Source organism: Drosophila arizonae, chromosome 3 (assembly GCF_054131065.1).
Source record: "Drosophila arizonae isolate 15081-1271.41 chromosome 3, UAZ_ARI_1.0, whole genome shotgun sequence".
In the NCBI taxonomy this organism is placed as follows: Eukaryota; Metazoa; Arthropoda; class Insecta; order Diptera; family Drosophilidae; genus Drosophila; species Drosophila arizonae.
Window position 1 is genome coordinate 20,377,079 of NC_142923.1, and position 12,540 is coordinate 20,389,618.

The 12,540-nt window shown below is 36.5% G+C and overlaps 2 protein-coding genes across 2 annotated transcripts; one reads left to right on the forward strand and one right to left on the reverse strand.

Moving 5' to 3' along the window:
- Window positions 1-455: 455 nt before the first annotated feature.
- LOC149269849 (uncharacterized) lies at window positions 456-1,843 on the forward strand. Its single transcript, XM_089463880.1, has one exon. It carries the CDS (start codon window positions 662-664, stop codon window positions 1,406-1,408), a length of 747 nt encoding a protein of 248 aa, XP_089320006.1. The 5' UTR covers window positions 456-661; the 3' UTR covers window positions 1,409-1,843.
- On the reverse strand, window positions 1,772-11,763 carry NimA (Nimrod A). Its single transcript, XM_018001227.2, has 5 exons — window positions 9,979-11,763; window positions 3,722-3,896; window positions 3,535-3,652; window positions 2,640-3,412; window positions 1,772-2,387 (listed from the first exon to the last, which is right to left on the reverse strand). Exons 1-5 carry the CDS (start codon window positions 10,300-10,302, stop codon window positions 1,912-1,914), a joined length of 1,866 nt encoding a protein of 621 aa, XP_017856716.2. The 5' UTR covers window positions 10,303-11,763; the 3' UTR covers window positions 1,772-1,911.
- Between the last annotated feature and the right edge of the window lie 777 nt (window positions 11,764-12,540).

Sequence of the window (12,540 nt, forward strand, 5' to 3'; positions counted from 1 at the left end):
CAAATACAATGTATAATTGTATAATTATCTGAATATAATAAAATTACAATTTTCCTTTCTAATCAAATCTTTTTTTGAAACATATGTCTGCGACAATCTGCGATTTTCAAGCCTTAGATAACATGGAACATAAAATAGAAAACATTTTGGCTCAAGCTGATTAAGGGTATTTAAGTATATTATATAATATAGTCGGGTAGTCCCATCATGTTAATATTATTAAGTGCACTCATATTAAGTGCATATACATACGTACATAATGTGTTTTTTTTTTTATATATATTTTTTTTATTATAATTATAATATATATATTTAATATATTTATTTAAGCGCTGAATCTGTACAATACAAGTATAGTACCTTAACAACACAGTTAGATTATATTATATAGGGTCTAGCCTTCTAATGTATAATGTGTATAAATTATAAAATTAATTACGTTTTTTGAACCCAGATCTGATTCGTTAGGCAGCACTGCGGTTTTCTATTTGCTGATAAATCGGTCCACCACACATATGAATCAACCAAGAAAATAGTCGATATGGTCAGCCGTTCTGCATATAAAAGCAAAGCGCTGATCGATTCTTATTTAGTTCCCCAATTCGAGTTGTGAGCCAATAGTAATTATAAGAAAAAAAAAAATAAATAAATACAAAATAATATGAAGTATTTGCTGGTTTTGGTTTTGAGCATTGCCTATGTTAAAGCAGAACAAGCTATCGAAACAAACACCAAAAGTGAATGCATTCCGGAATGTGGACCAAATCAGAAGTGTTACGACAGCCAATGCATTTGTGACGATGACTCTGGCAATTTGAACTGTACGAAGCCAGCGGGAGACGAGGTGACGAAGATGAAGTGCCCGAATGTCTGCGGCTCGAATGCCGAATGTGTGAATGGTCAATGCGTTTGTAAAAAAGGCTACTACATTGAATTCATAGACAGCACCGACTGCATTGCGAGTGTTTGCCCAAACGGTTGTGGGGAAAATTATATATGCTTTAACAGTGAATGTAAGTGCATTGAGCAGTTCGCTGATTATCCTAACTGCATGAAGCCTGCTCCCACCATCGAGAGCACCACCACTACCAACAGCACTACCATTGCAAATAGCCCCTCTACAACAGAGAGCAACACCCCTACCAATAGCACTACCATCATAATAGCCGTACACACAAATAGAGTCTCCACAACCGAGAGCACCACCACTAACAATGGCACCACCACCACCACAACACCCAAACCTACAATAAAACCAACACCTAAACCAGGAAAGGCTGGCCTCAGTGCTTGGGCTCTCGTGATAATTATTTCGCTGTTAGGTGCTGTTTTTCTTTTCGGCGGCTTCGTGCTGTACAGATATAAATATCGAGGTAGTTACAGCATCACACCCACACAAAGAGTATAAAAATATTTATTTTAATAATTGTAATATAAATCAATTTAAATGTTACAGAACCAGGTGCAGAATAAATTTATATTTTATATACTCTTGCTAGTGAACAATAATAATAATAATAATATGAATAGTAAAATATTCGCTACACACTGAGTCATGCAAAATAATTCGCGGTATATGAAATTTAAAATAAAATTTTAAAACTAAGCGGAATCAAACGTTTGATCTTCTCTTAGAGGAACTCTGTGTGATTAAGCCGCTGTTGAACTATTGGTAATATCTGAGCGTCCGGGTCTCCAAGCTCCAGAGTAGAGAAATTCTCTCTCAACAATTTCATAAACTCGACAATCACATAAAATATGAAAAATATTTTATATTTATTACTATTTTATTAATATATTTTTATTGTAAGTAATATATAAGATATAAAAATTGTTTACAAATATAATTTCATATTTATTTCCTTAGTTTTTTTTATTCTTATGTAAAGTTGAAATTCTGCCTGTCGAAATTCACAAATGGGCAATTTTACGGACTCCAATCTGGCTGGGCACCTGCAGGAAGTTGGCATTCTGTGGCGGAATGATCAAGTGGGAGACATGTGAGCCGCCGTTAGTGGTGCTGGATGTCTGCTGGTGGTGCAGTTGTCCATTGCTGGGGCGCATTGGCGGCGGCGGTGCCAAAAATGCAGTTGCAGTGGTTGAATGCTGATAACGTGACGGCTGCGAGGCATGGGATTGTGGTTGGTGTGATGGATGTGAATGTTGTTGATGCAGCTGATGGTGATGCTGGTGGTGCTGGTGATGATGGTGGTGCTGCTGCTGCTGTTGATGGTATCTAATCTCATCGTACAGATGCGAATCGAGGCTGCCTTTGCGTGACTTGGGCGAAACGACCGAATAGAGAGACTCCTTGCGCGCATAGGCATAGGGCTGAGTTGTAATCGAGGAGTTGTTGCTGGGCGTATCATATATATCAGGCAAAGATGCTGCAAGGGAACGTTCGATTAGAATGTTTGCTTAGCCGTGTGGCTAATGCGATAAATAGCTTGAGAGATGAATGAAATAAGTATTACTGAATTTAATTTAAGCTTTAAAAAAAATTGTCGAATCTCTTCAAGTGCGCGGCATTTTAAAGACTTTCAATTGAGCACCACCGTATACATATTAAGAGCGAACATCTCATGACTCAAGCCATTTAACGAACCGCCCTCGTGACAGGCGGGGCGACACTTACATACCCTCGTTCGGTTGGGTTTGATTGGTGTTGGGCAAGAGGGCCGGCGGCTTGGGCAGCGGCCCGTGAAAGATCTTCCCCGTGTCGCTGATCACAACTTCCGGATTGCCATGCCCATGTGGCTGGGCGTTGCTGAACGTGCCGTTGGCATTGTAGACGACGGCCTCCTTCTGCAGATGCTGACGCCGATAGACATAGAGGAAGCCCAATACGATGACGATCATCAGCATGAGCAGCATAACGATCAGAGTGCTCAAAAGGCTGGAGTCGTGATCGTGAGCACTGCGACTCGGATTACTCTCGCCGGCAGCAAAGCCAGCCAAATTCAACTGAGGTGCCCGATCCTGAGTCCCGGCAACGCCGCCTGCACTTGTGATGACATGGATGACCTCAGGCGTGGGCACTCCAGCGGCAGCGGCTGTGTGCAGATTCTCGAGCAGAGCATTGCTCGACTCGTGCAGGATGATCTTGGGCGTGTGCGCCGACTCCTGCACCGGCTGCTTGATCAATATGACTTCCGGCAGAGCGCTGGGCGTCACCTGGACGTGGCTGCTCTCGGACATGCTGCCAATGCTCCTGGCAATATTATTGATATTATGCGTTAGATTCGCCATGGTCGAGTTGATAGTCTCCAGCACAACATGATTGACATTGACAGCCTCCAAGTTTTCGGGGCCCAGACACTCGCCCGTCTGCGGATGACAGCGCTTCTCTGGGCACTCGCAGACTTTGCGGCACATGACGCCATGGGTGCCCACAGGACACGGTTGCTCGCAGCTGGAATAATGTGAAATGAACTTTAAATTACACTTAGCTCAAACAGAAACCTGTGTTTCATTCGAAATTCTGGTGTAGTAAGGAATATTTCACTGTAAATGATTCGCTCGATATGAACTCACAATTGTCCAGCCCAACCGGCTATGCAATGGCATCCTCCCGTTTTATTATCACACACAGCATCGTTTTGGCATTGGCACGGATTCTTGCAGTCGAGTCCCCAGCGATCATGATCACAGCCTGTGGAGAGACAACGTGAATGGATGACATTTCGAATAGATCACTTCACTTCTTCAGCTCTTCACTCACGCTGTGTGCAGTGCTTGCCGGTGTAGCCCTCCTCGCAGCTGCATATGTCGGGCATTAGGCAATTGCCACGCCCACAGCCACCGCGACAAATGGGACGGCAGCTGGCTTGACTATCCGAGAGATTGCCCTCATAGCCTTGACAGCAAAAGCGAACTGTGCGCGTTTTATTTAATCTCTGAAAGAGGAGCAGAGCAAGCGATATGTAAAGAGAGAGAAAAACGGATTGAGAGAGTGAGACGGCGACAGGGGAGAGAAAAAGATAGGGAGAGAAAGTAGTCGTGAGTAAGCTTAACAAGCAAAAGTTGATTTTCTTAAAGTATTTAAGCATTTTTGTATTACTATCTGAACTGTATGAGAATGAAGTGAAGCAAATTTTGTTTTTGTTTACTGTGCGTGGTTGCATGTTACGCATAAAACATAGGCACATTTCGATGCTCGCAGATACTAATGAAGATGAAGACGATACATCAGAACCTTTGGCTGAAGTAGTTATAGCCTCATGAGATAATTTATATAGCTTTTGTTTACAAACCGCAACTGATGAATCTGTATCCGGCAGATTTTCTCCTTAAAAAAATCATTAAAAAATCTGAGCAGCAGCAATGTTCTTCGAAGCAAACCCATATAAATCAGTTCTTTTCAAAGATTAAATAATTTAAACATACATTACGAATATGTAAAATATCAGCAGTTGAAAAAAAATCTCTTGATAATTCGAAAACTTTTTTAATTAACTCTCAAAAAATTCAAGGCTTTTAAAATTTCCAGCATTCGATAATTCGTAATATTTTAAGAGTCCCCCGAGTTTCGAAATATCGACAGTCTACTGTATATGTATATATACATGCATATATAAAGTATATACATATGTACGTGGGTGGTCTGAAAGTTTGCAACGTAACAAAAATATATAAACGTACATTATTTTGACCAATATAACTATTTTATTATTTTATCATTTTCTTATCCTTATACTTGATATTTCGAATTATGTATATCATATAAAATATATACAGTCGACTCTTTTTATTTCAAACCTGCGTTATTTCGAACCTCTCATTAATTCAAAGTTATCACTCAGTAGTTCGAACTAAAAATCATTGCTACGACGCGGTAATTCGTACTGATATGGTTAAACACTCGACAGTTCGAAATATTTTAAGAGTCCCTTGAATTTCGAAATAACGATAGTCGACTGTATAATATACTTAAAACATACCACATTAGCTATATAAGAGATATAAGATAAATGTATTTCAGCAACTTTTTAAATGGACCAAATATATATATTTAAGCAGATAAGATGGTGTAGACGATCTTGACCGACTTCATAATACTCGCACCTCTATTCATTGGAAATGTCATAAAATAAAAAATAAAATAAAAATAAGAAAAAAACAAAAAAATTTTAATAGGCCTCATCTAATTTATATAGCTGGATGAACGAATATTGAAAGTTATATAATGATTTTACACTTGTATAATAAGAAAGAATATAATTTGTATGGAGTCAGCTTGTTTCAAAAATTTCAAGAATATGGTGTCATAATAATAATGATTCATATTATTTTGTATATGATAAGCTCAAGAAATATTACGGCTTCAAGAATATTTTGCATTTATACAAATGTATATAAAAACTGTATATGTAAAATATAAAAACATACAAATATTATCAATGACCGCTTCCTGTTGGGTTTACAAATTTGTATGGCATTGCCTTGGCAAAGTTTCAAGCCCGCTGCTCAGTTTGCAAACTGTCTGCAAATGCGCAGCACTTAAAGTAATTCATTTCTTTTATAAATAATATTTGCGAAGGTCGAAAGATTCGATATAGAAAATGCAACGTTTCAAGTGCTCGACTTTACTCTGCTGCAGCTGGTTGCTGTTGCTTTTGCTGCTAAATTTTGCCAGTGCTGAAGTTGAGACATTCCACGTAGAGATTGCTCTCATCACATCGACTTCTGAAGGATATGGCTCAACCGAGAATATAGATTATCAAACAAAACCAATAGGTTCCTCAACAGAGCCAGATGCAGATACTTCAACGACAACAACAACAACCACTGAGCGACCTAAGCCACCCAAACCACACAGATTATGGGAAATTATTATTGTTCTTGTTATTCTAATTATTGTCATAAGTTTGGTTATACTCGTTTATAAATTAAAGAACAGTAGATCGTATGATGTGTAAATTTGAACAGCTAAAGAGATATATCAAATATTATATTAAAGTTATAATATATTGTTTTAATTGTGTTTTAATTATTGTCTATCGTAAAGTTAATTATTGTATAATATAAATAATAAATAAAAGAGTTTTAATAACATATGTTTAATATAAAAATTTATAAAAATATATACTACAAATTCATATTCTATGTACAATTATTTAAGGTAAGCAATATATATGTATAAAAAATTCCAGCATACATATATAAATATAATATGGAAATTGTTTCATTTATAAATATTGTTGAAATATTTGAATTTTGTTTCTTCTTATGTAAACGAAAAATTAGTTCCAGCTTCTACATCTATAAAAAGTATTAAATATTTGAGCAATGTCTAAAAGTACTCTACATATATTTCTCTAAAACGATCCCGCCTTTTAGTATGCAATACGCTTTAACAAGTAGAGCTAGTTGTGATTTATGAAGAAGAGACCTTGATAACCGAATAAAAGTTCGCTTTCAAATTTAAGGGTAATTAGATTATTAGATTTCTCCAATATACGATACTAGACTTATGACTTATATATGTAAAAATTTTGCATGAACGGCATAGGTAGAATAAATTATTGAAGATAAATAAATACATTTTGTATTTCCTTTATATATCAATTATTTAAATCATTTTTCACAAATTTATTCTAATTTAATTGAGTTGTCAACAGCATTCCTAATTCACATAATTATCAAGTGGTTGTAACTCTTAATAATCACACTTTATTCACCCAACAAATCATCATATTTGGACTCTGATCTTCAGTAAGTTGATCATTAAAGAATGCTAGAGTAAGTCTTCTTCTTCCTCCCGCACATACACTCAATGTCAACTCGTTGAGCTTTGTAATGCTGAGCAGTTACAAAGGGCGTAAGTGCTGATTATGATCAATCTGAGAAATGCTCCCAAGACCACGCCCACACACACACGCACATCCCTTGAGTTGTCAATTTAATTGAATCATCCGAAACGTTTCTCACAATCATTTGCTGAGTGTCCCGAAGCATTCGCAGTTATTCATTCATTCACTCTAAATTCCAGAGCAAACTTCAGCATTGTTCTCTCGCCCTCAGTTGATCAAACTGTATCTGCAGCTGTATCTGTATTTGTCGCCGTGTCTGTCTCTGTGTGTGTTTGTGTTCAGCATAAATTAATAAGGCGGAAATTTTAATATAAATACAGAAAAAATGATGAGCAGAATATTGCGTGTTCTTTCAGTTCCAGTTCCATTGTAGGCATAATTAAGTGCAGCCTTTCCTCGAATTGCTGCCCGCTCTGTGCGTACAGCTCATGCGTGCAGCACTTGCCTAGGTAATTGAATACATATTGAGCAATAAAATTTTACATACGCGAGAGCTCACATTACGGCCACAACTCGTAGAGCTTCCAAGCTCTCGTCTCTGGTCTCCGGTCTCTGGTAACCCCAGACCCAGCCTCCGCCTCCGCCGCCACCCGCACTAACTGTCAACTGTCAGATTCGCATCAATCATTGTGGCGCCTACTTTTCATTTAAATTTATATAATTAACTTGATTTTTTTCTCTAATCGCATTTGTATTTGTGAAAATCTTTCGGCACTTGGCCAAATTAAATCTTAAATCTCCACGTATATTTCTCTCTTTGAAACCCGTTCCTCGTCATGTCATGTCGCTTAAATGGCTTTTTGGCAAGCCACAAGCGAATTTTGTTTCATGTTAATTAATTAAACGCAATTGGCAATTAGCTACTAGATGCACTTATACATATGCACATATAGGTAAGTATATTTTTCCAAGTCCATATGGCATGACTATTTTGGACTGTCTTCAATTGCCGTTAGTTCGAAAAAAATCCATTACGATACAATTTTCCTTATAAAATAAAAACCTAAATGATCAAACTAGTCTCATCTCAGTTTTGTAAATTAACTCAGATTACATAATTGTTCGCACGGAATGTGATACATTTTACTTGAGCTAAAAACGCAAATATTTCTTTTTAATACTCTGAAAATTTCGAGGCTTAGGTAGCACTTAGTAACGCATAAAATTAAAAAATAAGAAATTCTAATTGCTTGTATGTAAAATATTTAAAAAATAATCATCATACTGGTCCTTCCTTTTATTATCATAATTACACTAAAGAATGCATTTAAATTGTAGACCTATGTCAACATGATTGTAATCATAATTATATAATAAATATATGTTATAGATTCAATTATTATTTGTTATAATACCTATTGAGTTCTATCCAAGATTTTTTTCTACATTAAAAAATAATTACTTTTATTTAAAAAAAAAAAAAAAGAATCTTAGAACTTGACGTATAAGTTCGTATAATTATATTCATAAATATTAAAGCTGTTACCCCATATACTTCTATATAATTCTTAATTCTAGAACCTGAATATGTTATATAAAATGTGCAATTAATTAACATGCTTTAGATTCTGCTTAATTTTTTCAAGTGTCATGTTGAAATCTAAAATAGTTAAATTATGAAATTAATTTGCAACAAGACGTAGACAGACACGTACACTCACACACACACACACACACACACACTCACACGCACACATAATTAGAGTTGAAATTGTAAACTAAACCAAAACTGGCTGCATCTTATGGTCAGTTCGAACGACTAACACTCGTTGTGATGCAATTGAAAGTGTGTCAACAGCTTTGGCATCAACTGCAGCAGTCGCAGCAGCAGCAACTGAAATAGTGGAGCATTTAATATCTGTGCAGCCTGGACTCTCTGCATTGCATATTTTGTTTTTCATTTAAACTTTCCATCACTGACACCATGACATAATTATTTTGGTTAAAAACTAAACAAATATAACCAGCCCAGCCTGATTAGGTGAACGACCCAAACTCCAGATCCCCATTTTCCTACTCTCTAAAGCTGGCAACCGGATTCTGCTCATATTTGGTAGCTACTTGTTTTTCTTGATTTCTCGCGCTTTTTCGCATTTATTTCATAGTTTTTAATCACAGCGAAAATATTTTGTTTTTATATTTATATATTTAGTAAAGTACATGTTGTGTGGAATACTCTTTGTGCAACATGGGCTTGGAGTAAACTAATTGATTTTGATTAGGCTGTATTTATCATAGACATTATATTAACAGTTTTTAATGCAGTTTATGATATGTTTTATTATGGATGATAGCTAACACGTCTGCTGAGAGATGGGTGATTTTAGTAATATTTATTTATATTATTGAGATTAAATATATATTTTTTATTTATGTTTTAGAACTTAGATATTTATATTTTAACTTTCAAATTTAAAAATATTTTTAAAATTTTTATATATGAAGCTCGGTAAATATTACGACTAGTCTGCTGATATATTATTGATAAACTGCCGTTAGTAAGCATAAGTTATATTGTAAATTGTAAATAAAATGGGACTAATTAATAAAAAAAAAATGTCTAAATACATATCATGTATTAAATATCCAAATATTATCAAAGTATATAAATTATGTATAGACTATCTGAGCAATAGGCAATAACTGTTATTTATTTACGAATTTTTTAGGGTATTCAGTGTCCACTTACAATACATATCAATTATCACGTATACGACGCACCTGCCCAAAAGTTCATACGGTAACGTTGACAACCAAGGACATTACCTGTGCTTGGCACTTGGGTCACAACCGGTTCAGGTAAGACAAAGATTATGCTGCTGCACAGCTGCGACTTCCGTTCTGCGGTAGTGCAGCAAAACACTTTTAACGCTTGCGCAACTCTTGTATATATAATTTTGTTTTTTTTTTTTTTTTGACAGAACCCATTTAGTGCGGCCAAAGCTATTGGCAATTTATGGAATTTATGGCTAGTTGCGCGGCTTCCTGGTTAACATTTGTGGCAAACGGAATCAGGTTTATGGGGCATGTGGCCAAAGACAAGATGACGTAATCGGAAAATCGCAAACGCTGCCTGCCCGCTAAAGGCAGAGCCGGCAGTCGCCACTTGGCCAGTTGGGCAGTTGGCCAGTCGAGATTCGGGCATTTGGTAGACACCTGGACTCACCTGCACCTTCATCACCTCGCGCATTTCCGTCTTGTAGGAGGGGCAGCGCGGCGGTATCTCCAGGCACCAGGTGGAGGTGCGCACCCGCACCGGCTGCACCTCGGGCACCTGCAGCAGCTCCTCGTACGGCTCCTCGCGCGTGCAAATGTTGCCCGTGCTCTGTATTGAGGGCAACGCCATGGCCGTTGCATTCACATCCTTGAGGTAAGTATTCACACGTAGGCTATTGTTTTGGCTGTTGCTCTCGACAACTTGCAGCAGCAGCAGCAGCAGCATTGGCAGCACTGACAGCCGCCAGTTGCAACACACTTGCGGCAGCTTCATGTTATCTGATATTGATTTGTAGAATTTGAAATCTTTTCGTTTTTAATTTACTTATTTATTTGCGTAGTTTAGTTACTAAAGTCAAAATTTATTTTAAATGTTTTTAAAAAATATTATTTTTATACAAAATTGTTGTTTATTTATTTATTTATTAATTTTCAGTTTAATGGTATTTATACTTTTCTTTATTCCCTAATAATTTCTTTTTTTACTTTTATTTTTTGGTTTTACGACGATTGTAATGAAATATCATATATTTATTTGTTTACGAATAATGAATAATTTTAATTTTTATACATTTTTTATGCATACAATTCTTATTTATTTTAGCTGGTTTATTTATTTAGCTAGTTTGAGAAAACAGTTTCTTTTTAATAACCAAATTAATTATATGTATTATTCTAAAGAAGTTAATTTAATTTTTTTTTTATTTTGAATTTTGCTTTTATTTAGTTTATTATAATTTTAGTTTTACTTAAAAAAATGGATCATATATATTTTTTTAATTTTTATTAATATGTTTGTTTATTTACTTTGAGAGCTTGTGATTATATTATATTTATTGATTTTTTTTCCCATTTTTACTTTCACTTTCTACATTCACATTTATTATAATGTTATAATATTTATACATTTGGTCTTATGATCCTTTTTACACATATATGTTAGTATTTGTTTTTAGGTGATTTGATAAGTTAGTTGAACAATTCTTTGGCTTATTATGCTGCTAGAACTTTCTTTAACTTTCACTAGATTTACAAAGGTTCTTAAATCAGAATCTTTCCGCTCGAAATGCGTTGCGTGTGCGCTTGGAACGCGACTCTCGTAGTGACTGTTGTTTTCCCCGTTGGCGGCGATTCAATAGCACGTCTGTGTCTGGTCGCGTGTTCCTTCTCCAAAATCAGTGAAACAGTAAACAAATGGGGAAAACATATACATATATGCATCTGTGTTTGTGTATATCAAATTGTTGTCATTGCAAATTGGCGAAGCCGACGACACTTTTTGTCGAGCTAATGAAGGCCGCTGCCACGGAGCGGGGCACAGCGGGGGCGTACGGGCGACAGGGCGGAAGTACGCACTGCATACAGTTCGAACTCTACAATGAAAGTGAAATGCGAAACATACATACACATACACAGACACAGACACACACACAGACACATAAGCTAGTCTACAGTGCAACTCTACACACGATCAACTCTTGAGCTCCCTCTCTCTCTCTCCCTCCGTGTCTGCCTCAGTCTCTCCCTCTCTCACCCCCACTCGTTTACGATGATTGCACCTAATTGAAATGTTGATAATGTCCTTAACATGTTTGTTGTTGTTGCTGCTGCTGCTGCTGCTGCCGTTTAAGCGAGGTAAACGCGCTTTTTGTTTTTGTTACTTGCGCTTTTCTGTTGACAGTCGGCGACAGTTGACGGAACGTGGGAGAATGCATAAATTAACGTAGAACTTACATTTAAATGAAGAAATCGGATTTGTATCTGAATTGAGAGAAACAACTTGAATTTGTTGCTTGGCTGCCTCAAATTGTGTGCTGTAATCATCTCATTAAATTCGACACCTTTAGCGATTTGATTAGATTCACTTTTATTGATAGCGAAATTCTGCTTAACAGAATTTGAGTCAAAAGAATAATAAATAGAGCTTTTGTTGTAAATGAAAAATTACCTATTGAGTGTTTGTCATCTCTTGATATCTTATCAATATTAAATTATCTTCCATTAAGACAAATTTCAATTTAGGAAAATGCAGCAAAAGTTTCATTGGACCCTATCATCATCTTTATCTAAAATCCTTTATGGCGCTTGCCACGTCAATTTCCATACAGACGCTCGGTTTAGCTTATTGATTGTAATGGGTTTTATAAACAAACTGAAGCACGCCTCCCTTGCCGCCCTCGCCCCACCCTCTGGTACGCCCCTGCGCTGATAGACAGCGAAAACAACGCTCACTCAGCTCAAGTGTCTCATTTCTTAGACAAACTTTGAGAACAAAGCTGACACTGAGCTGCCTGCAGACCCCCGCTGGCCCCCATCTGTGGCCAGGCCACGCCCCGAAAGCGACCCGGCGTTGATTATCTTGTTTACACTGAAGTTGCAGTTGCTGTTGCAGTTGTTGTTGCTTATTGTGGCTTGCAATTTATTAAATCAAATTTACAAAAACAAAACAAAAACCAGTTGAGCTGAGAGCGAGAAAAACGTAATTTTTATGTTTATTATTTGATTCAATTAT

What these genes read in the sequence shown, in the direction of transcription:
- NimA (XM_018001227.2), bottom strand. Translation starts at nt 10,302, where the DNA reads ATGAAGCTGCCGCAAGTGTGTTGCAACTGGCGGCTGTCAGTGCTGCCA. An exon ending in GCGAGGTGATGAAGGTGCAG is followed by an intron (nt 3,897 to 9,978) that starts GTGAGTCCAGGT and finishes CTCCTCTTTCAG; the next exon opens with AGATTAAATAAAACGCGCAC. An exon ending in GCCGGTTGGGCTGGACAATT is followed by an intron (nt 3,413 to 3,534) that starts GTGAGTTCATAT and finishes ACATTATTCCAG; the next exon opens with CTGCGAGCAACCGTGTCCTG.
- LOC149269849 (XM_089463880.1), top strand. Translation starts at nt 662, where the DNA reads ATGAAGTATTTGCTGGTTTTGGTTTTGAGCATTGCCTATGTTAAAGCA.